This window comes from Pithys albifrons, chromosome 1 (genome assembly GCF_047495875.1).
Source record: "Pithys albifrons albifrons isolate INPA30051 chromosome 1, PitAlb_v1, whole genome shotgun sequence".
NCBI classification, from domain to species: Eukaryota; Metazoa; Chordata; class Aves; order Passeriformes; family Thamnophilidae; genus Pithys; species Pithys albifrons.
The window spans coordinates 64,752,298-64,776,270 of NC_092458.1; the positions used below are offsets into that span (position 1 = coordinate 64,752,298).

The 23,973-nt window shown below is 38.3% G+C and overlaps 1 protein-coding gene and 1 non-coding gene across 7 annotated transcripts in view; both read left to right on the forward strand.

Annotated features, from left to right (window-relative positions):
• Positions 1 to 23,973, forward strand: part of N4BP2L2 (NEDD4 binding protein 2 like 2) — a 47,294-nt gene that overhangs the window by 6,207 nt on the left and 17,114 nt on the right. For 5 of the 6 annotated variants that reach the window (XR_011697533.1, XM_071552931.1, XM_071552941.1 and 2 more), the window contains exons 3-6: positions 6,880 to 7,004; positions 9,902 to 9,990; positions 10,718 to 10,794; positions 15,272 to 15,415. Coding sequence is in view for 5 of the 6 variants with exons in the window: in XM_071552931.1 (XP_071409032.1) it covers positions 6,880 to 7,004; positions 9,902 to 9,990; positions 10,718 to 10,794; positions 15,272 to 15,415 (435 nt within the window). In the remaining variant the exon portion in view is untranslated. Of the gene's footprint in view, positions 1 to 6,879; positions 7,005 to 9,901; positions 9,991 to 10,717; positions 10,795 to 15,271; positions 16,575 to 23,973 lie in introns of those variants that run through there. The other variant, XM_071552943.1, reaches the window with a different exon arrangement.
• TRNAR-CCG (transfer RNA arginine (anticodon CCG)) lies at positions 10,326 to 10,398 on the forward strand. Its single transcript has one exon. It is a non-coding gene; the product is annotated as a tRNA-Arg (tRNA).

The window sequence follows — 23,973 nt, forward strand, 5'->3', positions numbered from 1 at the left end:
GAATTCCTATTTGTGTTTTGTGCAAAGTAAGTGTTTTTATGTACAAATGCTTTTCAGCCTGCTCACAAACTTGAGCCATGTCTGTCCCCAGTCTTCGCTGAGGTTTGTGTTTTGTTTTGAACTCTTCCTTTCCAAATAAGCAGTTGGAATCATAGGCATGTTTTTTGGAAGGGGCTAGTGAAGGTCAACTGTTCCACCGTTCTGCTTGGAGCAGGTCTGTCACCATCACTGGATCAGATCAGGTGTGTCTTTGTCAGGCCTGATCCTGAAAAACCCACAGAGATTGTACAGTCTTCAAAATCTCTTCTAGTGCAGTACAACCCTCCTGCTAAGAAAGTTCTTTGTAATATCCAAACTAAAGTTCCCAAGCCATAATTTGCATGTGTTCTCCTGAGTTCTAAGGTGCTGTTATGTAGTAGAATCTCATCTTCTTTGCAGCTTCCCTTCTTCTAAGTGATAGGCTTATTCACTGTAATAGGCTGATACCAGCTAGGTTGGTATTAGGCCTTGTGCTGCCTGCACTGCCAGACTAAACAAGCCCAGCTGCTCTTACCCTCTCCTTGTAGGTTCTATGCTCTGAGCCATCTTCTTCAGCCCTTTCATGTGTTTCAGCATGTCTTTTGAACTGTCAAGCCCCATCCTGGACACAGCATTTCACAACTGACTGCACAAGAGCCAAATAGAATGTGAGTCATACCTTCTCAAATGATCTACTGGTCACATTTTCTCTGCTAAAGCCCAGGTTGTGGTTTTCTCCTCTTTTGATGAGAGGAGGCCATTCACTCATCTCCAGTTTGATCTTCACTGAAATCCTCAGATCTGTTTTACCAGGGCTGCTCAACCACTTTCCCTCCTATGCTGATGCTTCGGTTTCTTTTGTATCAGTTGCAGACTTTACTCTTTTCCTTGTTGAGCTTTGTGATGTTTTGCTTAACCCAGTTGTCAAGTTTCTCAGTGGCTGCCTGGATAGAAGTCTTGCTCTTTCAGTCTGTTGAACATCACTGCTATTCTGGTGTCATCTGCAAGTTCTCTGCCTCATCATCCAGGTTAATGGTGAAGATACTGATAAAACTGGTCCCTCTGCATCCTGATCTGTACTCTTTTACTGACTGGGAGGTGATTCTGGAAGCATTAATGATTCCCAAGTGTGATGTATTCATTGATCTATCCTCATGGTAAAAGGCATTGTTTCATCAGAGAGTGAATTCTGGTCAGTAAAGAATGATGTGTCTGTTGCAAAACCCACATTGACTCTTCCTGGTTACCTTAATTTCCTTAACGTGTTTGGAAGTAAGATTCCTAGAAGATGCACTCCATTGTCCTTCCAGAATGGAGATTAGGTAAGGCTGACTAATCATTAATTCCTTGGGTCTTTGTCTTTATTTTGCCTTAAATATGAAGTAACATCAGCAATTTCTGGGTCACTGGGAGACTGCCCCTCATCTCATTGATACATTCCCTGAGTTCACCTGACCTAGACCATCCTGAGGCTCATTCTTAACCATCTATTTCCAGTTTTGTTATCCTGTCTGTATCCAACCATGGCTGTTGATCTGTGCTTACAAGCTCCACATCTGCTTCTAAATTATAAGCTGATATCTCAGGTCCTTCTCCATCCCCTTTCTTCCCAGATTCATTTTGTCCGTGTTTCAGCCAGTGGTGTTATTTCACCCCCAACTTCATTACAGCAAAGTCTTCCCTGTGCTTTCTTCTTTGCCTTGTCCCTATTTCCTTGCTCTGCTGCCAGTACTGAGTTGCTTGTTCCAGTGTTTACACCGCTGTCCTTCCTGTGTCCTTCTGTTTAGGCCAATTTTGTTCCTTCTGTTGCATTTCTTGTATTGGGAGAAATGTGTTCTTGCAATGCAGTGTTGTCCTGAATCAGCCTCCTGCCACTGCTGGATTCCTCTGTCCAGGATCTGAGTTTGCTGCAGTGAGACTCTTTGCATTGTCTGCTGTACTTTATACAAAAATGGGTACTTTTCATTACTGTTTTCTGTGGATATGACATTTTTAAGTTGTATACCTTGGGCAGATTTGCAAAAACTTGTTACAGGACAAACAAGCGCACGCACTTTGTCAGATTTCACTTCTTCAATCCAAAGCTTCTCAGAGAAAAGTAACAAGAGTAACAAGACATGATAAAAATGCTGTATTTCTTTCTTGGTTTTGGAAGTGATTGACCATTTAGTTAGGAATTTTTGATAACAGTTTGGCCAGACAGATACCCAGCTGTGATTCTTTTAGCCCAAGTAACGAAAGTGTGCTGCCCTTAGATGATAATGGGATCTTACAAGGCTGGGGAAAATTACAGGAAAAGAGACTTTTCGAATTTTCCTGTAGTATTTTGCTACTGAACTTGGCAGCAATTACAATTTGCCATTCCTCCATCAATATCTTAAGCATTTATTTGAATTAAAAGGAGTTTAATGAAGTCGAAAGAACAATTATTGGTGTCATTTAAGAAGCATATTTTTAATTAAATCCTGGAATATAAAAAGGCAGTTGTCTTTATCTGGGGCCGTTCTTCCTGCCAGCAAAATCTTCTGAACAGAAGAGTTAAAGTGTTTATAGCTGAATGTAGAAACAGTAGTGTGCTGTTGTCTCTAGTTACTTCTTTAAACAGTGTTACAAGCAATACTTTTAAAGCAATATTTACATAGTTTAAAAATCTGTAGTATTACTAAGCTGTATGTAGTTATTGCCTATTTTTTCCTCATCCGTGATATGTTAGGTATTTTAAATAGGTGAATTATTAGATTCTGAGATACCTTCTTTGTTATAAAATCATCTCCCAAAGTAAGCTAACCAGGACACAGATTTGGGGACCATTTTAGTTTTGAAGAAGAATTAAGGCAGGCAGGAACTGTAGCTGTGCATGCACACACAGGCACTAGAAGAGTGTGTATTGGTTTGCTGACTAGTTAAAATGAGCTTTTTGGTTTCAACGTGAGTTTTGTATGTCAGGCTAATAGCTTCTATTAGATCCTGGATAAAGTAGGTGAGCTGCTTTAATTTTAATAGCTACTTTAATTGCAGTGTCCTTCTCTGTTCTAAGATAGGTGTTCATTTGCAGGGAAGGTTTAGGGTGAAAAAGGTGGATTACAGCAGTTGGATAATAGGCTGTTCTTTTCAAGCATGTGCACACATTGATGCTGACTAATCTGTCATTTGAGTCTCTCATTAGAAATACATTTATCTTTTTTCTCTCATCTCTTTGTGAGTTCAGATAGCAACGATGCTTTCTTTGTTTAGATATTCATTTTGTTCTTTGCTAGTTCATGAGCCCGGTACAAATTGTACTTCCAAATATGTGTTAGAAGTACATGAATTATTCCATATGATGTCAACAAGTAGGTTTGTTTTGAATTTTATAAGTTTAAATACTATGAATTCTGAAAGAGGTAGCTTAGGCTTTTAAAGGTTATGTTTTAGGATTTAGTTTCACAATTTAGGAACAGGTTATGATCATTACTGTAATAATTGAAATTTCAGTTCATGAACTCAGTACTTTCTTGTAGCTTGTGTGTTGTGTGCAGGGTGAGGGTTCTGTTACTCTGGCCTGTTGGGTGGTCACTTTGCCTTCTCAAATTCCCTGGTTTTAGGATTATGGCAAACATAGTTTACTATATTGAATCTGTTACATCAGTTACACGGGTTCATTAATATTTGTGGTCTATTCTGAACTTCAAGGATTACTAACAGAATATTTCAAGGATAAACTTTGTTGATGGGTTTGCAAGATTTCTGAACCCTTGTCACTGTATTTCCTTATTGCTGCTAATGATGTTTGGAAGATACAACAAAGGAATTTGAGTAGGTGAGTTATTCTCCAGAACACTGAGCAGGCAGAGTCAGTTTGTAGAAACAAAAATGAAAATTAATGTCCTGTTACTGTTGATTCATCAGTTCTTATATATTTCTGTAGAAACCTGATGGTCAGGCCCATAGGAGCTGTAGGGGTGTGTTTATCTCCTTGGCTACCAGAAGAATCCCAGATGTTTTTTGCTATCTTTTTTTTATTAAGGCAGATGGGTCTTTAAGGTGTTTGTACATACATTCAGCACACAAAAAGAGTTTTTGTAGCATTATTAATTGGTAAATGTAGCTCACTCTAAGTCAGAAAAATGGGCCATGTGTGAAGTCACGGCCAAGTAACTTAATGAATATAAATTCCTGTTAAATATTTTGTACAAGAGAGGAACAGATAGAAAAATTGCTGCTGTGTTTGGTCTGTGATTCACCAGTGCCATTTGTTCTACTTGGAACAAAGATAGGTGATGAATCCTTCTGCAGTCTTCTAAACCAGAGTGATACACGTTCTGTTAAAATATCTAGGCTCTAACAAAAATAATTACTGATCAGTGTTCAAAAAAGTCACTGTACATTTGGTGGATCATTCTCTGCTTTCTCAAACAGGGTTGCTATTTGTGCTGAAGTAACTTTAATACTCTGGAAAAGGTAGAAAGAGCAAGGAGGGAAATGACAGTGCAGCTTTGACCATGTTACTGGACATTGTGCCATTAGTAGTTTTTTCTGGTCCTCAGTAATCTGAATTTTGTTGTACCTTGTTGTTACCTGTATCTTAAAAGCAAAAATAGCCACCCATGTATTTGCAGGGCAGTGTGTAGGAACGGAAGCTCATGTGTAATGCCGTGTCCTTGTCATTAAACAGTGATCCATAACAGGTCTGTTGCTGGTGACAGGTGGCAAAACAGCAAATTCCTTGTGTAGGGCTTAGCTTTAAGTAGCTCTTCCTGCAGGGATACATAGGAAAGCTTGATGACTTAGAACTGACATGAATTTGTTCCCCTAACTTTTGGGATCTGGCTGGTTCTTTCCTGTTCCTGCCATCCTCAGCAGTAGAGCAATCCCACATTCTGCTAGTGCTGTTTGGGTTTTGCAGCCTGTGGATACTTTGCCTATTTCTGACCTTGAATAGTTGCCTAAATTTCCATAGGACAGTGATATCTTAGTGTTGCAGTGGGCTATAAATGCTCTGTGTCACTCACTGGCTGTTTCCTATTTTCAGATTTAAATAGTCAAGGAGGTTTTTTAATGACACTCATTCTGTAGATCAGACTTTAACAGAACTGTACTGTTTTCTCAATTATGTGGGGCTTTCCTTTAAACAGCCATTTTCAAGGACTTTCTGAAATTGTTTACATTTGGCAGAATGGAGATTACTCATTTGACGGGTTCTGATGTTATTGATCAAGCAGCCCTTAATTGCTCCCTCTAACTGTGTTATAATCAGTTTTTTTCACAGGTATTTGTTGGTGTGCCAGGACAATGTTTAGGATGAATTTTAGTTAAATCCAAAAATCAGCTTTGTGATGATTTTTAGAATGTTTAACTGTGGCATTTTATGGCACATAAACATGTAAACAATGAATATTGCAGCTGTGTCCCTCTGAATTCCCCCTTTTTACTCTCATTGATTTCCTACAGAGTCTTTTATTGTTGATAAAGTATACTTCAATTTCTGCTGTAATCTTTAATATTAGCTGTGCAAGAAGCAGAATGTAACGTAACATCCAACCCACAAATCAAGTAAACTTGGAAATGTCAGGCATAAAGACTGGGTAAATGTGAAGTCTGTGTTGCATTCTTTCTCATTTTTATATTTATGAATTCTAATTTGAATGTCTGCATTTGATCCTTTTGTTTATAAATTTGTTTTGGTTTGTCTTTTCCACCTTACACATACTGCCTCCTCCAAAGAATAAAATAAACAAACATAGTAATTGTGAGACACTATCAAATTTTGGTGAAATTGGTCTCTATGTCCAGAAGTCACCATGGAATGGCATTGCTTTGGGGAAAACAATCTAAAACACTCTAATCAAGTAGTTTTTCCCCTGATTTGAAGTCATTCATGCAGGGGTGATAAAATGCGTGGCTTTGTTATCACCCTGTTAACAGAATGAGTGATAGGATTTTTTCATATCTCAGTTTCTGTGTTCAATTTATCGTCATCTGTGAGACTGAAACTGCAGTTCTGCAAGACAAGGTAACCCAGCCAGGAGATGTCTCCTTTGGTAGTTACTCACTTCTGGTCTATCATCCTTTGGGGCCCTTTCTTAAAAAGTCTCAACTGCTGTAGTTTCAGAAAAGTGATCTGGGCTGGGGAGACATCTTGGTTTGTTCTGGGTGATGAACTCCAATGGATTATAGATCGGATCCACTGAGTACCAGAGCTGATGAGAAAATAGGGACAAGTAGGACTGTGTTGCCAGGATTAGAGGGGAAGACTTAAAACTGGAATAGGATATAGGATCTTGAAGAATTATGGACACTCTTCTGTAATTCTGCCTTTCATTAGTAGGATGACCTTGGAAGTTTGTTTGGATCATATAGCTGTAAAGATGAGTAGTGTTTTTTTTTCTTTTCCTGTTCAGCCCACATCCTGTGTGCAAGCAGAATGGACAAAGGTCAAGGGGGCATGTTGAGAGTTTAAAGTTTTGGAAAAGGATTTTAACATCCAGTTAATTTTTCATCTGCATCCAGAGGCCTCATGTTCAGATTGGTTTTTAGACACGTTTCCACATGAGAATTGAGATGGAAAATGTTAGTACATATCTTCAGTTATTGTGAGGTACTTAGAACTTACTGCAGCATGGCCGTAAATTTGATGGATGCAAACATCTCTTGAGGGTGGAGAAGAAACAACAGAGAAACAGCAGAGAGGGCGAAAATATATTGCTTTAATTTGGATTAGAATTATTGGTAATACATAGGAGTATACTTTTATAAATCAGTTCGAAGTTTGCAGGAGGTTCAGAAATAGGACACAGTTAAACTTATTTTAGCTTTATTCTTTTTTACATGTTTCTATCTGAAAATTTAAAGTTCACGTATTTTTGTGTTTTCCTCTAACAGTCTTCTGCTTGGTCAGAGTGGTGATGGCGTTGTATTCAGCACCGATGATTATTTTCGTCAGCAAGCTGGATATACATACAATGCTGCTCAGCTCGGCGATGCCCATGAGTGGAACCGGAAAAGAGGTTTGAATGCATAAGGGGAATCCCATTAAACTGTGTTATAGTGAGAAAATACAAGTGTAGCGTAACACACATGTGTGTTAAGTCTTTATGAAAAGGAGCATATAGCATATATGTATATATATACCATAGCATATATGGAAGTATGCAGTAAAGTATTCTTTATTCTTTAATTCATGTATATATACATTAATTTTGACCTTCTACAAGTTTCAGAGTTAAAAATAGAAAATCTTGTTTCTTTGGGCTACGCCCTGTTCATTCATTCCGTTTGATAGTAGTGTACCTTGGTAGCATAATTAAAACTTCTTAATCCTGGCAACAGCAGATGTCATACCAGCAACTGGGAAGAAAACTAACTCTATCCAAGCCACAAACAGCAGAGCAGGGGATTCTAGGTTTTTCCATTATTTTTGCTGATCTGTGTTTGATCCAAAATTTTATGGATTTTTTTCTGAGGACAACTTTATTTCACTTGTGTAGATTAACAGCTTTAAAAAGTTATCTTTCTTAATACCTAGCAATGTCCAAAGGTTGAGTTTTACTGGTGAAGATTTAGATACTTGTGTAAGAAGTACTGTAGACAGATTCTTGCTCTTTTTGTGGGAGTTTTCTAAGAATCTCATTGTCTGTTTGGTCTTCTCCAAGGAGCAGACAAACTGAACAAGTCCATGCGTGTTACTCTCTGTGCTGCATGCAGTGTCTCAAGCAGAAGCTTCTTCCCAGTCTACAGGTCTTTCTTTGCATCAAAGGATACAGAGGGACAAGGATAAAAAATACTCTCCCCTTTTCTCTCTTTCTCACCTTAATGTAGAATTTATGAAACATGGGGGAACATTTCTGTATGAACAGTGTAGGAATTTTTGAGAGCGATCATTAGAAGATCAGTTGGAAGAGCCCTCTTGAAATTGGAATGCAGCAATAATAAATACTTGGAATGAAGTTCCCAGTAGGAGCCAAAGGAGCAGAGGAGTTGATAAGGTAGTAGTTTATGGATGAGAGGTCTCAAAGCTTCACAGTTCTAAGACCACTGAACAATTTTCATTTAGTAAAGTCTTACAGCTGTATCTGGCTGGGTCTGAAGGTCTCTCTGGTTCTGTATCAGTTACACAGCAGTGTCGGGAACCACGACAGTATGTAATGTCTTTTCTCAGTGATTTTGGTAACAAGAGCTAGAGTAGCTCTGTTGTTTGCCAGAATAGCTTTGAATTGAAGTCATACTCAATTCTTACCTCCCGCTTTGACTAGATGGAGCTGTCTGACTTGAAGGACTTCGGAAAATCTTGGTTTCATTTGTGCATGGATCCTTGAAACACGTGAAATGTCAACTTCAGGGGAAAATGATGGTCATGGTACTTGGGATTCTTGTCTGATGAGTAGGTCTAGGCTGAGGGTTCCTATAGATAATATCAGCTGTTAAATTATTTATGTAGTTCTATTGCAACATATTTAGCTAGAGCTTTGTCATCCTTGTATCAGAATTACGGAGAAGACAAAAATGTATTTTCTTCACAAATGAGAAAATTATTATATTGAAATTATCCTTTTCCCACTTTTGGGGGTGGATCAATCTCTAATATAGTAAGTATGAGAAAAAAGTAGTTACAGGTGCAACCCATTTGAGGGAAAAAATATTTTATTTCAGATGAACAGAGTTTCAAACTCTCAAGTGTTTACAAGACAGTGAAATACATTCTTTTGATGCTAAAACACATACAGATTTAATACGATCGCTGTAAAGTCAAGTGCACAAATATTAGAAAATATAGGAATTATTTTGCCACTGCAACTTTAATTCTGAAGTTAGTGTCAGTCTTCCATGGTTTTAGGCCCTTTGAGTTCATGTTTGTGGCTTTGCGAATTTTCTCCTATTTTAGTTCATGTTAACACTTCTACTGGAGCTTTCAGCTGCATTTGATATTGGTGACACAGACAGATCATAGAATCACAGAATGGCCTAGGTTGGAAAGGACTTTAAAGATCATGTAGTGCCAACCCTCCTGCTTTGCAGAGGGACATCTTTGACTGAATCAAGTTGCTCAGAGCTCCATCCAACATGACCTTAAACACTTGCAGGGATGGGGCATCCACAGCTTCTCTGGGCAACTGTTCCAGTACCTCACCACCCTCACAGTAAAGATTTTTTTTTCCTAATACCTAATCTAAACCTACTGTCTTTTAGTTTGAAGCCCTTCCCCCTTGTCCTGTCACTGCCTGCTCTTGTAAAAAGGTTTTCTCCATCTTCCTTGTAGGCTCCCTTCAGGCACTGAAAGGCTGAAATTAGGTCACCCTGAAGCCTTCTCTTTCCCAGGCTGAACAATCCCAGTTTTCTCAGCCTTTCCTCATAGGAGAGGTGCTCCATCCCTCAAATCATCTCTGTGGCCTCCTCTGTACTTGCCCCAGCAGGTCCATGTCCTTCCTGTGCTGTGGACCCCACAGCTGATGCAGCACTCCAGGTGGGGTCTCACAAGAGGGGAGAAGAGGGGCAGAATCCCCTCCTCTGATCTGCTGGCCACAAACCTTTTGATGCAGCCCTGGATACAACTGGCTCTCTGGGCTTTGAGCCTCCATTGCTGGTTAGTATCCAGCCTCTCATCCACCAGCAGCACCAAGTCCTGCTTGGCAGGGCTGCTCCCAATCCTTTCATTCCCCAGCCCATGATGTGTTGATACCGGGGATTGCCCTGACCCAGGTAAAGGATCTTGCACTTAGTCTTGTTAAACCACATGGGCCTGCTTCTCGAGCTTGTCCTTCGGGTTCTTGCTTCTACTTTTATTTCCTGTCTGTACCTTTTATTCCTTTCCTTAGAACAGTGTGTTTCAATCAGTAGATTAGTGAAAAAAACATCTGGAACATTTTATACATAGTGATTTATTAACTTGCACTACTTTTCATTGCAGCAAAGCAAGCAATGGAGCAGGGAAAATCTCCAGTTATAATAGACAACACTAATACTCAAGCCTGGGAAATGAAGCCATATGTGGAAGTGGTAAGTTTTGTTGTTTATTAGGTCATTCATTACAATTTTTCTAACTTATTTTCATATGGGATAAGTTGGAATGTGAAACAGAAACATTTTCCTTACTCAAGGCTCTGAAGAGAGAGACTACTCCTGATAACGCTTAGCAATTGGTATGGCAGTGGTTTAGATCAGTTTAAGAATTGACTCGATCCATTTTGCTTTAGGAACAAAAGCTAAAGACGTGCTGGGGGTAAGTGAAACTCAGCATGCTACCACCGCAGAGTTAACTACATCTGTTTATTATATTTGTCTGTTAATATTTTCTTATGTTTTATTATGTAAAGATACACATATCACGGGGTGGTCCCGTGGTGTAATGGAGAGCACTCTGGACTCCGAATCCCAAGGTCGTGAGTTCGAGTCTCAGTGGGACCGTCCCCTGGCAGTTCAATGCCTCCCTGCCATCCCATCCCGTCACATCTCGGATACTCAGCAGGGTCAGCCCCGGTTAGTACCAGGTGCTGTGACAGTCCCGAGGACTTCACTGTCACTGTCCAAGCTCGCTCGGCCGTGGCAGATGGACCTCAGGACTTAAACAGTGGGGCCAGTTCTGCGCATGCTGTGCCTCACCTAAGAAATTCACTGGACAGGCTGGAAGGGCACACCCATGTGGGGAGAGCCCTGCCCAAATCTGCGTTCGCGAAGGCTGGCCACACATACACACATATCACACATGTTTCTTTGCTTGCTGCAGGCTCTGGAAAAAGGATACAGAGTGGAATTCCATGAACCAGATACTTGGTGGAAGTTCGATCCTGAAGAATTAGAAAAGTAAGGTTTCTCTTACAGAACTCATGGTACTTATATGAGATAAATAAGCAGATAAATATGAACACATAAATATGTATACAGTAAGTTATATTTTATTAAATATATTAAGTACTTCACTAGTAGTATGAAATGTATTTTATTTAAACAGATATTTTTGAGATACACATTTAAGTGGAAGTTCTGTGGATAAACAAGCAGACGAATAAATACTGACCCTCTCTTATTGGCCCAAAAAGTCAACATTAAAAATTTATTGGCCATGTGTAGAACAGTGATTGACCCCTGTAAGAATCTCTGTTATTATGATGAATAATTATTCTGATAAACTTGTTGCTACAGAATGCTGGTGGCAAGAAATAGGTGAAAGACAAAAGTTCAACATTTGGCAAGGAGTGCATCAATACAGTATCTTGGTTTGTCCAGTTTCACAGGTGTTCCAGTGTTAAAGGACAGTAGTTTGTTACTAATCATTAAAAGTTTAAAAAAAGCTCATAACTTTATATTATTCTATGGCAAGGTTTTGTGGAATCATCCCCAGTCTTCGGAGGATCTGACTCAGAGTACTGTTGAACACAGAGCATTGAACTACTGTGTTGTGAGAGAGTGCTTAGGAGGCTGCTTATTATTCCTAGTTAGTGTCCTTTTTGTCTCAGACCTGTCTGCTTTAGGAATCTATGATATATCAGACTAACTTAGGGATATTTATTTGTTTGAAACATAATGTAATATTTTCACAGTTGATGACAGAGTTCTCTCATTGATTGTTGTTTTTTATGCATTCAGCTGACTTCACTTGTAATTGTTTCAGCTTTATAAAGCAGCCCCTACAGTGCACAAAGTTAGGGTTAGGGTTTGTACACACAAAGTATGTGTGTACAATGCTTACATTGCTGACTTTATTGTGTTTAGAAATCTTTTAAATTCACCTTTTTCTCCTATGCTACCGCTAACTTTTTTCTAGAGATGGAATCTTCTCTCTTGAGAATTAATTCTAATAAGTTTTTCTGTTTGAGGTGCAGCACAGCCAAGTTAGGAAGCTTAGTGATCAAACACTTGTAAGCTATTCAGCATGAGATTTCCATTACATGAGACTAACCAATTTTCCAGGAAAATTCATGTTTCCACATGGTCTTAACAGGCAATAGGATAAACAGATGTGAAGTGTAGTTCCTGTTGAATTTTATTGTTCAGTCATTAACTGTAGAAGTAAAGTTTATGTTTTTCCCAAAACCGAAGGTTTACTTGAACTGTGAAGTGCCGCTACTGGTTTTTAGAAGGTTCCTAGAAAGCTCTATCAGCTGTAGTTGCTTTAAATATTTGAATAGAATTGTCTGGAAACTTTATTTTTGTACAGTTTAAGAAAAGTGGTGATGTAAGTTTTCTTTTTAATTGCTTCAGGAGAGGGCTCCTCACAGTTCTGTATCATCAACAAACTTGCTGAGGGTAGTGTAGAAGCATTCACTTGTGACAGAACTTTGCCTTTAGCAATAGGTTCTGCATTCCTCAAGCCAAAGTATGACTATCTGTTAGGAGGTTTTGCTGGTATGTCTGCACTGGTTCAGGATAGATGGCTTTGTGCTCTTTCAGCATAGCTGAGCTGCCAAAGAATCATAGAATCGATTGGGTTGGAAAAGACCTCCCGAGATCATCAAGTCCAACCCTTGGTCCAACTCCAGTCCATTTACCAGATCATGGCACTCAGTGCCACGGCCAATCTCAGTTTAAAAACCTCCAGGGATGGTGAATTCACCACCTCGCTGGGCAGCCCATTCCAATCCAGTGCCTGATTACTCTCTCTGGAAAGAATTTTTTTTCTGATATCCAACTTAAATTTCCCCTGACAGAGCTTGAGCCCGTGCCCCCCTTGTCCTATTGCTGAGTGCCTGGGAGAAGAGACCAGCCCCCACCTGGCTATAACTTCCCTTCAGGTAGTTCTAGACAGTGATGAGGTCACCTCTGAGCCTCCTCTTCTCCAGGCTAAACAACCCCAGCTCCCTCAGCCTTTCCCCATAGGGCTTGTGCTCCAGTCCCTTCACCAGCCTTGTTGCTCTTCTCTGGACTCGCTCCAGCACCTCAATATCCTTTCTGAACTGAGGGGCCCAGAACTGAACACAGTACTCAAGGTGTGGCCTCACCAACGCAGAGCACAGGGGAAGGATCACTGCCCTGGTCCTGCTGGCCACGCTATTTTTGATACAGGCCAGGATCCCATTGGCCTTCTTGGCCACCTGGGCACACTGTTGGCTCATGTTGAGCTTCCTATCAATTAGTACCCCTGGCTCCTGGCTGCTCTCCAGCCACTCTGTGCCCAGCCTGTAGCACTGCAGGGGGTTGTTGTGGCCAACAACACTTGGCCTTATTGAACTTCATCCCATTGGAATCAGCCCATCTCTCAAGTCTATCCAGATCCCTCTGCAGAGCTCTCCTGCCTTCCAGCAGGTCGACACTCCCTCCCAACTTGGTCCATCATCAGCAAATGGATGAGTTAAGACGTGCTTGAAGAGGGGATCCCAGTATTAAATGACACTATATAGCAAATTAATTTCCTTTTTCAATTTGTTTCTATACTTGATGCAATTTTGCTTTTGGTGATTTTATTTTCCTGCCTTATTCTTTATTAGGCCTTTCCCTTTATTAACCTGCCTTTCCTTATTAGGAAAGGTACTTACTCATTTATGAAGTGATTATACACAAATCCATTCAGTGCTGGATGAGTGTGCACTTTATTCCCAGAACACTTGAGCTGTAATCTCTTTCTAGAAGTGCTAAAATATAGGGAGAATATTGACTAACTTTCTGCTTCTTCCATTTGACATAAAAGGTCTTGGACATCCTCTTCGCATTTTTTTGTCCATCATGACTGTCAAGTGCTTTATAGAATCCATGTATTTCTAGGGGATTGGTTTTTTCCCTTTGCCATTAACCTTGTTCTTATTTGTGAATAAAATCAAAACTGTTAAGGTTCACTAACTGATAAGTTCAACATGCAACTGCTCCTGGACTGCTTTAGCACAGTGTAGAATTTAAACAATGCACCACAATCGATGATCTCTCTAGCTTCTGGTGTTGTCTCAGGGAAGAGTTTCTGTGAGAGAAATGTTCTATTTAGGCATTTTCTTTGCAGAAAGGAAGCTGATAAAATACACCTTTAGGAACCAGCATAATTGTGAATACTACTGAGATCAACAATTCTGCTTCCGTTCTGAATGTGAAACCAGTGTGCTACCTGCAGTGTGCTTTGAACCCTTATCAAGTTCTTTGTTGTAATAATACACAAACTCTTGGAGGGGCTGGGTGGTGAGGAAATCAGTCTTTTAAAATATTTCTGTGTGGAGTATCCTCCTTCCAGTATAGCCTGTTTGTTCCCAGTATTGATTTCCCCTCTGTAGAACTGAGCAAGCTGGTAAGGCCCATTCTTCTTCCGTCCCTGGCGGAAAGCACAAAGACACAGAAATGCATTCTCTGTTGGTTTGATGTGGAAATAATTCAGACTGGACAAGGTTTATTGGTGATAAGAATATATTGGATTATGATAAGTGCTTGTTTACACTGTCAAAACATTTGGTCTCTGTTTTATGTCCCTTCTTTTAGACTCAGTTCTCTTACAGTCCTGGCAATTCTCTCATATTCAGTTTGTGTGTGAGCCTTGTGGTTTTCTTTTGGCAGAGACTAAAATTTCCTGCTAACATGGATTTTAAGGTCCTTTTCCATAGATACCAAGGAGATAAATGCATTCTAATTTAACATTAAACATCTCAGGTTCTTAAAAGACCAAGTTTTTGCTGAAAGTAGCTGGTTACCAAACACTGCAAGAATAGGACAACACTTTTGATACCTCTTCCCTTGTATGTGTTTCAGTACATTTCTAAGTTGACCATAAGTATCAGAGCTAGTAGACAAAGGTGGCTTGAGGATGCTGTTCTGGTTCAGAATCAGAATTGCTTCTTATTCTATAGAAAGATGCATTGATGAGAATATATTCTGTCATCAAGTCTAGAAACCTTGTAGTTCTGTTTTTTATGCTAGTTTGAGCATTGCTTTCAAAAGGAGTGGTCTGTGGTATCATTCATCCCTCTACTCAGTAGCGAGTATACCATGTAAAATCTGATGAATGAATAGAAAGCCAAATCCTTCAGGGTAATTTAGATATATAGTTGTGTAACTATATATTGCATAGATACAGTTCTATATCATCACATTTCTGTATGAAGAAGGATGACCTTATTATTTACTGTTGCTTAATATATGCAGTGGTGAATTGTTAAAAATAAACCTTAACACAAGTAGAATACCTAGAGAATGAGGATACAGCATAATAAAAGTAGAATTTTAAATATGAAGAGCAAGAAGAAAAAATTGAGAATTTAGAGGGTTTTTTTATTAAAGACTGTAAACATAACTATAAATATATATTAATATATACTTATATCTAACTATAAAAATACCAGACAATTCATTAGAATTTTTTATTTTGTAGGAGGAATAAACATGGTGTCACTCGTGAGAAGATTGCTCACATGTTGGAACGATATGAACATCAAATATCCATACCTGTTGTCATGAATTCAGTGGCACCTCTCCACAAAAACGCTCAAAGACCACCTCTGCAGCGAAGACATAGGTGGGGAGACAGTACAGACTCATGGAGTTAATCCAGTGTTTCCAGTAGCCAATAATGCAGTTGCAGTCAGTTAATAAGGATCTGTTATTTCCCATTTTAAAGCATGTCATCACATCCAGTAAAGTAGTGGATCTTCTGTGTTTTAAATAGGCCCATTTCAAGACCATTTTCTTCTGGAGGTACTTTTTAATGGAATTGCATGTAAATAGAATTGTACATTTAATGTTTTCTAAAACTACATTTATTAAAGTTGTAAGACCTTTCATTTTAGTAAAATATTTAATATATAGTATGGCATATAGCGGAGTCTTCCTTCATAAATCTAAGACAGTGATGTTGTCATATAGCAGGTAACTGTTGAACAGTTTTTTTAAAGAAGGGGTCATATTGGAGATCTTTTAAAAGAGAATTAAAGCCCTGGAAAATGATGTTATTAATGTAATAATCAATTTTAATGATTGCCATTTAGTCTCCTTCTTTTTTTGGAGATGATTTGAAAACAGTTTTATCTGGATTGTGCTTTAGTTCTCTTTGGCATGTATTGCCAATTGGCAAAACTTCGGCATTGATTTTCTGGTTTCAGACATTTGACTTTTTTTTTTGGTTGGTGGGGTTTTTTTTTTGTTTGTTTTGTGTCTCAGAAGCATATGTGACAGCTGCAGCAACATTCTGCCAATACAGTATTCACCAGCCTTAAACTGTGCAACCTCAGTTATTTTTTTATTTGTTATTATTGGTAGTATATAAACTATGATAGTGGCTGCACACCACCAACTTTTTTGTGCTGACTTAAAAAAAAAAAAATCTGAGTTTTATCACTAAACCCCCCAAATTTTACAGTTGTGTCTTTCTAAGTCAATTTCTTTCATTTGCTATAAAAAATGAGTATTAAAAAGCATTAGGCTGGCAAGTCCCAGTCCACAGCTGGGATGCATCAATTCAATATAAATACTGGATATAATTCTGTAAAATCATCTTGCATTCCGAATTTTGACACAGTCAATGTAATCTGTTTAGCACATAACAAAGAATGAGCCAGCATGGAGAGTTGACTAATTTACTGCCCTTTTTCTCTTAAGAAAGATGAATTTGTAAGTGTTCATTTTGCTTGTTTTATAACAGCTTGCTGTATTAATAAAATATATTTGTCTTCAGTGTTGTTGAAGTAGTTCAATGCAACAGTTTGTATTATTTTTAAACTTGTAGGATTTTATACAGGTGAGCATTATTACTAACTTGCCAGCTGAAATAACCTGTCTTCAGGTCTAACTACATTTGGCTTTCTTATACCCAGAATGAGCAAGTGTTGAACAGGAAATTCAAGAACATGAGAATGTAACTAAAAGAATTTTGATGGTTATCTATTACTAAGTTGGTGTCATAGTCATCAAAATTTTGGAAAATCCTAAGCCAGCATTATTTTTTTTAATTGTAGACACTTTTAGAATAGGGTCTAAAAATTGCTTTCTCATTGAAGTCTGAATACCATGAAAGTTGAAAATCCAGGTATGTAATGAAATATCTTTCTGTGGTTTTCTACACTTACAGTGCATATTTAAATTAATGTTTTGTTTGTTTGAAAAATAATTCTAAATGTTTCAGTAGTGCATGGTAATATATTGAATTGTATGTATATCTAGAGAAGAGGCTCTTCAACTATAGTGTCTTCCCTCATTCATTGTTCAAATCAATTATCTTACAGTATTTTAGTTTTCAGTTATCTTTTTCCATGTCTCAAAAGAATCATGAAAGTGATTGTAAATGCTCAGTAATAATTTTACTATCCCAAAGCTTTTATATTTAAACATGAAAGCATCTTTCTCTTGGGAGGGAGATAAAAAAGTTTTTACACTATTTTACTGTAAGCTATAACATGAAATTCGCTGAGCCTTTATGTAATCACACTGTGCTAAGGTATGGCAAAAAAGAGCTTCCTTTTGAAGATTGTTATGGTATCTTTTGTATCTTCCAGTTTTTAAAAGAAATGGGTTTTTTTAGCAATATTCAGTCATTTAAATAGATATTAATTTGTACTGTTTTAAAGTGGTACAGCTTTTCTTGTGTTACCTTTTTAATTATTGATGGAGGGGGAGTGGTTTTGATATGCAAAGCACACTGATCAATAATAGGCCTGCAGTTTGCAAAGGACACTTAAGAAAGGGGAGCTCTGCAATTTGTTTCTGTATCAGGCATTTCTTGTAAATTGTTTCATCCATGCAGCTGAATTCCCAGGTAAGTACAGTGAGGTGGCTGGTGAGAACACGATGGAATTATCAGTGTAACTTTTTTTTCATGGTATTTTAATATTTTAGGAGGATATGACAGTCACAGACATACATATATCTTGGAAGTTGATTTTATGCTCCAATGTTTAATGTAAAAATAATAAAAATTATGTGAAATACTTGTTACAGGTATTGAATTTCTCATGCCATCTCAAAAACAACGAAAATTAGTTACTTGTCAAAATATATGTGCAAGAAATGTAAGAACTTCCTGCTTAGTTAGTAAAAATTTTACATCCCCTTTCTGTCTGCTGTAGTTTTTATGTGTGTGTTGATGATTATAATGTACTTACATACAATGAAGGTTTCCTGTTTTACATTTTGATTAAATTGCTAGTTTGTCATGGTTCATGAAATAATTGTGCCAGGTTGGTTTTTTTATTAAAATTTAACTAATGCATAGAACTTGGTTTTGTCTAGGTTAGAGTTAGTTCTCTTCAGAACAGCTGTTCTGGGACTGTTTTGGATTTGTGCTGGAAGCAGTGTTGATAGCAGGGGAATGTTTTTGTTACTGCTGAGCGGTGCTTACACAGTGTCAAGGCCTTTCTGCCTCTCATCCCACCCCAGCAGATGTGGCCTGGGATTGCACAGGGAGTTGGGAGGGGACAGCTGGGACACCTGACCCCAGCTGACCAAAGGGATATCCCAGACCATATGGCATCATGCCCAGTCTATACAGAGTAAAAAGAAGAAAGGGGAGGGGGATGTTCAGAGTGATGGCATTTGTCTTCCCAAGTAAGCATTCCACATGACAGAGCCTGGCTTTCCTGGGAGGGAGATGGCTGAACACCTGCCTGCCTGGGGAAAGTGGTGAATGAATTACTTGTTTTGCTTTGCTTGCATGCTCAGCTCTTGCTTTACCTGTTAAACCCTTTATCTCAACCCGTGAGTTTTCTCACTTTTACCTTTCTCATTCTTTCATCCCACCAGGAGGGAGTGGGAAAGTGGCTGTGGGGGGCTGAGTTGACACCTGGAGATAAACTGTGATAATCTAATGTAACATTTCTAATTTTTTAACATGATGTTAAATGATCTCTTATGAGGAATTCTGTTCTTGTAACCATGTCCTCTTTAGGTTTATTTTAGTCTAGTTGGCCATGCTTCATAATTTTGTTAAGCTTTTTTGTCTTTAGGAAGAAAGGAAGATTTAGGATTTTGTCATCTATCTCCTGAAACCTTTTGCAGACATGGTTGTTTCTTTGCTAATGAAAATGAGGCTTTGTCTAGCTGAGATGGGACCCATAACATTTATATTTGATTGTTTTGTATCCCTCTTCCCTGTTGATATTTTCTTTGAGCTGACCGGTAGGATTCATTCTCAGTGAATTAGAAAAAAATTACTTTTTTTCCCCCCATTCCTGTGTGACATGTAGTTTTAACTGCTGCTTCCTCCTAGCAATCAGGTTTTCTGGCAGAAATGTTTTTGCTCTGTGCTGGTACATCATGGGGATGAGGTGACGAGGTACATGCTGAGAATCCAGGAGTTTCCATACAAAAGCACAGACACGTGTTACAGTTCCCTGTATAAAGCAGTGAGAAGCCACACTGTTGCAATGAAATGGAAAGTAAGCACTTGATTTGAATGATCAGATGTTTCAAGTGGATCAGATGTGGAAATATTTCACTTCAGTGTTTCTGAAGTGGTACTTGTGTTATTTCAATGTTTTACATTCTAATCCTCTTGAAATAAAAGCAATAGCAGAGATTAAAGCTCTTTATTAATAATTTTCTAGGTGAAAATCTACTTGTACATCAATAAATTTGTTGTGGGTTTTTTCCCTTTTTTATAGGCTAATTGGTTGAAATTAGCTGTAAATCTGCTGCTTTTGAGTTCACAGAAAAATGTTTGAAAACGTGACTGATCTTATTTTGAAGATCAGTAACAGATTGTCAAGGTCTGATCACCTCAAACTTGTCTTAAATTTATTTCTGTAGTAATGGAGAAGCAGCAAATGGTGGTTTTATCTTGAGATGGACTGTCAGTGTAATTCTAGATCAAGGATAATAAAAGTATTATGTTTGGAACTGGTTTTTGCAGTTTCCTTTTAGCTGATAATGCTGCTGCTTCATTTCTCAGGTGGGCAGGCAGTCCTTGACCATATCAGTTGTACTTTACTGGTTTATGGTGCTATTGTAACAATACTGTTGTGCCAAGTCAGAATATATTGTATCCACAAAGTAATTTTTTTTTCAGTTGTGCTTGCAGTCTTTTTAGTGCTGTTAAATATTTTTCTTTCTTTGGTCTGTTAATTGAATTTAACTTTTCTTTTAAAACCTGTGGTTGCATGTTTTCCAACTACTGATTTTTGAAAAGGCTGAATTCTTTAGAGTGTTTTCAATCTCTTCCTAAATTGCTAACAGACTAAGAAGTGCTGCTTTAGTCAACTGAATAAATGCTTGCTTAGTTTAAGAGGTTTATTGTATCATGTACAAATCAGTCTTAGTCATAGGCCCAGAATGCTGTTTGGCTGTTATTTTATTCAGGATACTTTTTAAGATTTTTTTTCTTTATTCATTAGCTGTAGGCTTTGGTAACCTACACTATAGGTTATACTAGGCTATGAGAAGTTTGTGGGCAGCTTATCCCACATCTTGCTCTTAACCATTAATAGTTTCTGAAGGCTCACAAACCTGACCTAAGAGTGGATTGACTGTCTTACTTTTCCCCATTTAGCATTTTTTCTGACTGCACGTAAGATGAAAACACTGCTTTGCAGGAACCATGATGACAAAAGCATAGACATCAGATCTTTTACCTGGAGCAAGTGAGGTAAACATGTTTGGGCATTGTTTGCAGCACTTTGCAGCCATTGCATACATTTGCTGAATGTTCAGTGAATATTTAGCATTTAGCATGCTTCCTCACTTTATGGAGACTGTGCTTAGGGCTGTGCAGGAAAAATTCATTATATATAGGATTATAAATGGAATTCTGTGCATGTAATATGTAGAAGTCAGAGCATTGTGTTTTCACTGTGTTACTGCTTTGTTCTGCAGTCTAAACTGAGTTCTTTGTTCTAATAGTTAATACTTAGATGCCCTTTTTGGTCCTAGGTCTAGATCCTAAGAGATTTTTTTTTGTGAATGTAGGTAACCAACTGTGATTTAAGTTCTACTGCTCTGCAGGGAGTTGAGCTGTAAAGAGATGAAATGAACTTGTCTCTTGACTGGTTAATTCGTGGTGCCTTTATTGAGTATGTCAGGCTTTGAGTTCACTTGTACAAGGAAAATGGGACATATTGGAGTGAGTTGAGCAGAGGATGGCCAGGGCCTGGAGCACCTGATATAAAAGGAAAAACTGGGAGAAATGTATTCAGCCTGAAGAAGAAAAGGCTGTGACTAAGGCAGCTTAATACTGTTGTCACCTGTGTGAGGGGAGAGTGCAAAGATGGAGCCAGGCTCCTTTTAGGTGAAGAGCAAAGGGCGGAGGTTTCAAGATGCAAAATCCACTTTGATACTAGGCTGTGTAATCTACATCCTTGGAGTATTCAAAACTTGACAGGGCAAGGCACTGTGAGCATTGATATCCCGGGTTTGCTTTGAGCAGAGATTGGATCACAAGATCTCCAGAGGCCCTTTCTGACATAAGTTCTATTATAAGTGATATGAGAGCAGCGTCCAGAGTATCAGAAGAATTTGCTCTTACCTATCAGAGTAGACCTTTAAATCACTACCAGAAGTGCTGCCTGGTGTCAGGGTGTGGAATGGAGGCCCTGATGCTGTTCTTGTTCCTAGATGGGCACCAAGTTTCTGGCTTTAACTGTAGCAGCAAAAATGACTGTACTGCTTATTTGGTTATGTTGTTTCATAGCTTATTGGCAGAGTTACTTGCAGGTAACACCTTTAGCTGATCCCCTTTTTCCCCCTCAGGCTGTGTCAATAGTTGTTTGTCTCTTGTTAGCTGTATTGTCTTTCCAGACTTAGAAAATAGTAGCATATATTAGTGTTTATTTAAAGTTTGGGGTTTGTTGGGGTTTTTTTCTGTCCAAGGAGAGATTTCTATTGATGCTGACTACATTAAAGAATTGAAAGACAGTTTTTGGCATCTATTCATCCCCAACACTCTAGGAATAATACAGGGCTGTTTTGTAAAAAGTAATCATCTTTAAAGGGTAATGCATCATGTGTTTTGTGTATCTCCAGTCTTTTCGGTGAAAGATATTTAAAAAGGGAAATGAGTTAATACCAAAGTGTAATATGCAGAAATAGCAAAACTTGGATTGTATGACAAAGTACAGAGATTTCTTGGAAAAGGTGTAATCCTTTACAGGGAATGTGCGTTAGAACTGAATCATATGTAGTTCTCAATATTTCATAGAGCATTTGAGATGCACAGAATTTAGTGCAACAAGTGGTGCAGGTGTTCTGAACAGCAACATTATCTGCAGTTAAAAGTATTTGAATTTTAATATTGCCATAATCTAGGTTAGGGGCTGGTTACTTAATATTTGCTGAACTGTTTTTCTCCCTTTTCTCTTTATTCTTGAATGGCATTTTTCTGACCTGAGTTCTGTGTGTTGGGTTACTACAGCTGTCTCCATAACACTAGAGCCATTTCTTTCCTTAATTTGTGTGGAGAGCTACACTTTAATCTTTATTTTTAAATGCCTCAGTTCAGTCAAACTCATGCTGACTTAAAAACTGAGTATATAGTACCCCTCCCCCTAGGCTGTCCTTCTGGATTGTTTTCTTGTTCTGTTACAAGTAATATTTTCTGTCATGGAATATATTTTTCTTTATACCTTTTCCCCTCCTTATGTTTGCAGCATCCTCTTCTGTTTTCAAAACTCATATTTGTGTTCTGTAGTACTTTGGTGGATATTTAGTTAAGCGTCTTTGCTACAATTTTGTTAAATGAAACTATTTTAAATACAGCTAAAATCTGTCATTTTTCATTTGAGGTGTCTAACAGAAAATAGCTTATTACATATCTCCAAGTATTTAATTCTGCTCTCATCATACCCCTGTTGCTTTCTTACTCTTCCACGCATATTATTCTTCAGCTAGATTTTGCTTGTGTCTCATCTCAAATTTCATTTTGCATTTGTTTTGGGTGTGAATGTGCCTTGTCAAGAAAGGTCAGCCCTTCACCCTGTAAATATAATTTTGTCTTAAAATGCTTTTGTTGTACTTGCTTATCTCTACATTCAGTTGTGATGGCTGTAGTCTGTGTTCAGGTACCAGGGTGTTGTATCACAGTATGTGTGTCTTTTTATTTTCTGGTTAAATCATTTATTTATTTATTTCAAGGGTAACTCTACAGTGGCCAAAATACACAGTGGGCATGTTTTAGGATGTAGGAGCTGGAAATGCTGTCTTATTTGTGAACCATATTTTAGGACAAGACAAAGTTCACAACCTCATGAGAGCCTCAGTAAATTGCCTTCTCCTGGATGGAGCTTCTTGAGTGCAATTGCATAAGCAGATGTATGGACAACAGTAGATTTGTGAGGGAGAGGAACTGAAAAATGGATTGAGAGGTGATTCACAGGATTTAATTTTTGAATGTATCTTATTTCTCCTGAAAGAAAGGATCCACTCAGATTCAATACTGTCTTGTATTTGAGCTGGTTAGGTATGATATGCATCATGGTTAGATATGATATGCATCATGCAGTATGTTACATCCCTAAGAGCAACTCTGTTGTTCATTTGGAAAGAAAATGTTGGGGGTTTTAATTATTACAGCTTTTTCCATAGCTGTGAATTGGCCAGTGGGCAGATGGGCTTTGCATGTGAGGTGGATGATGTTTGCCTGGTCAGTCACAGTCTTCACCTTTGCTTCATGGTTGCCAGCCTGAACCACCAGCTCTGTCGGGTGTGCTCCAGTGCTGTGAAAGGAGAGCACTTAGGATGTAGTGAGAACTTACTGATGCACATCACGTATGCAGTTGTGCTATAGTTTGTCCCGAAGTTAATGAAAATCTGGGACTGATCATTGCCTGGGAAGGTGGGCTATTTCTATCCCATTAAAGATTTTTGAAAATGTTCTGTAAAATCTCACATAGAACTGTCCATATCAATAGACATAGCAGGTTATACTAACTAGTGCAAATTTGACTGTAATAGTTCCTATTTCTCTCTCTCTCACACAGCAGCATATTTCTTGTCTTGCCTGGGTTAATTTGAATCAGGTTGTCTTCATGCTTGAGCTGGTATCATCAAGTAACAGAACTGATGTCTTTAAATTTGACAGGATGATTCATACTGTATGTCCAGTGCATAACATTGGCATCTGTGTCATTCATGTTCTTTTCAAAGGACTAAATGTTG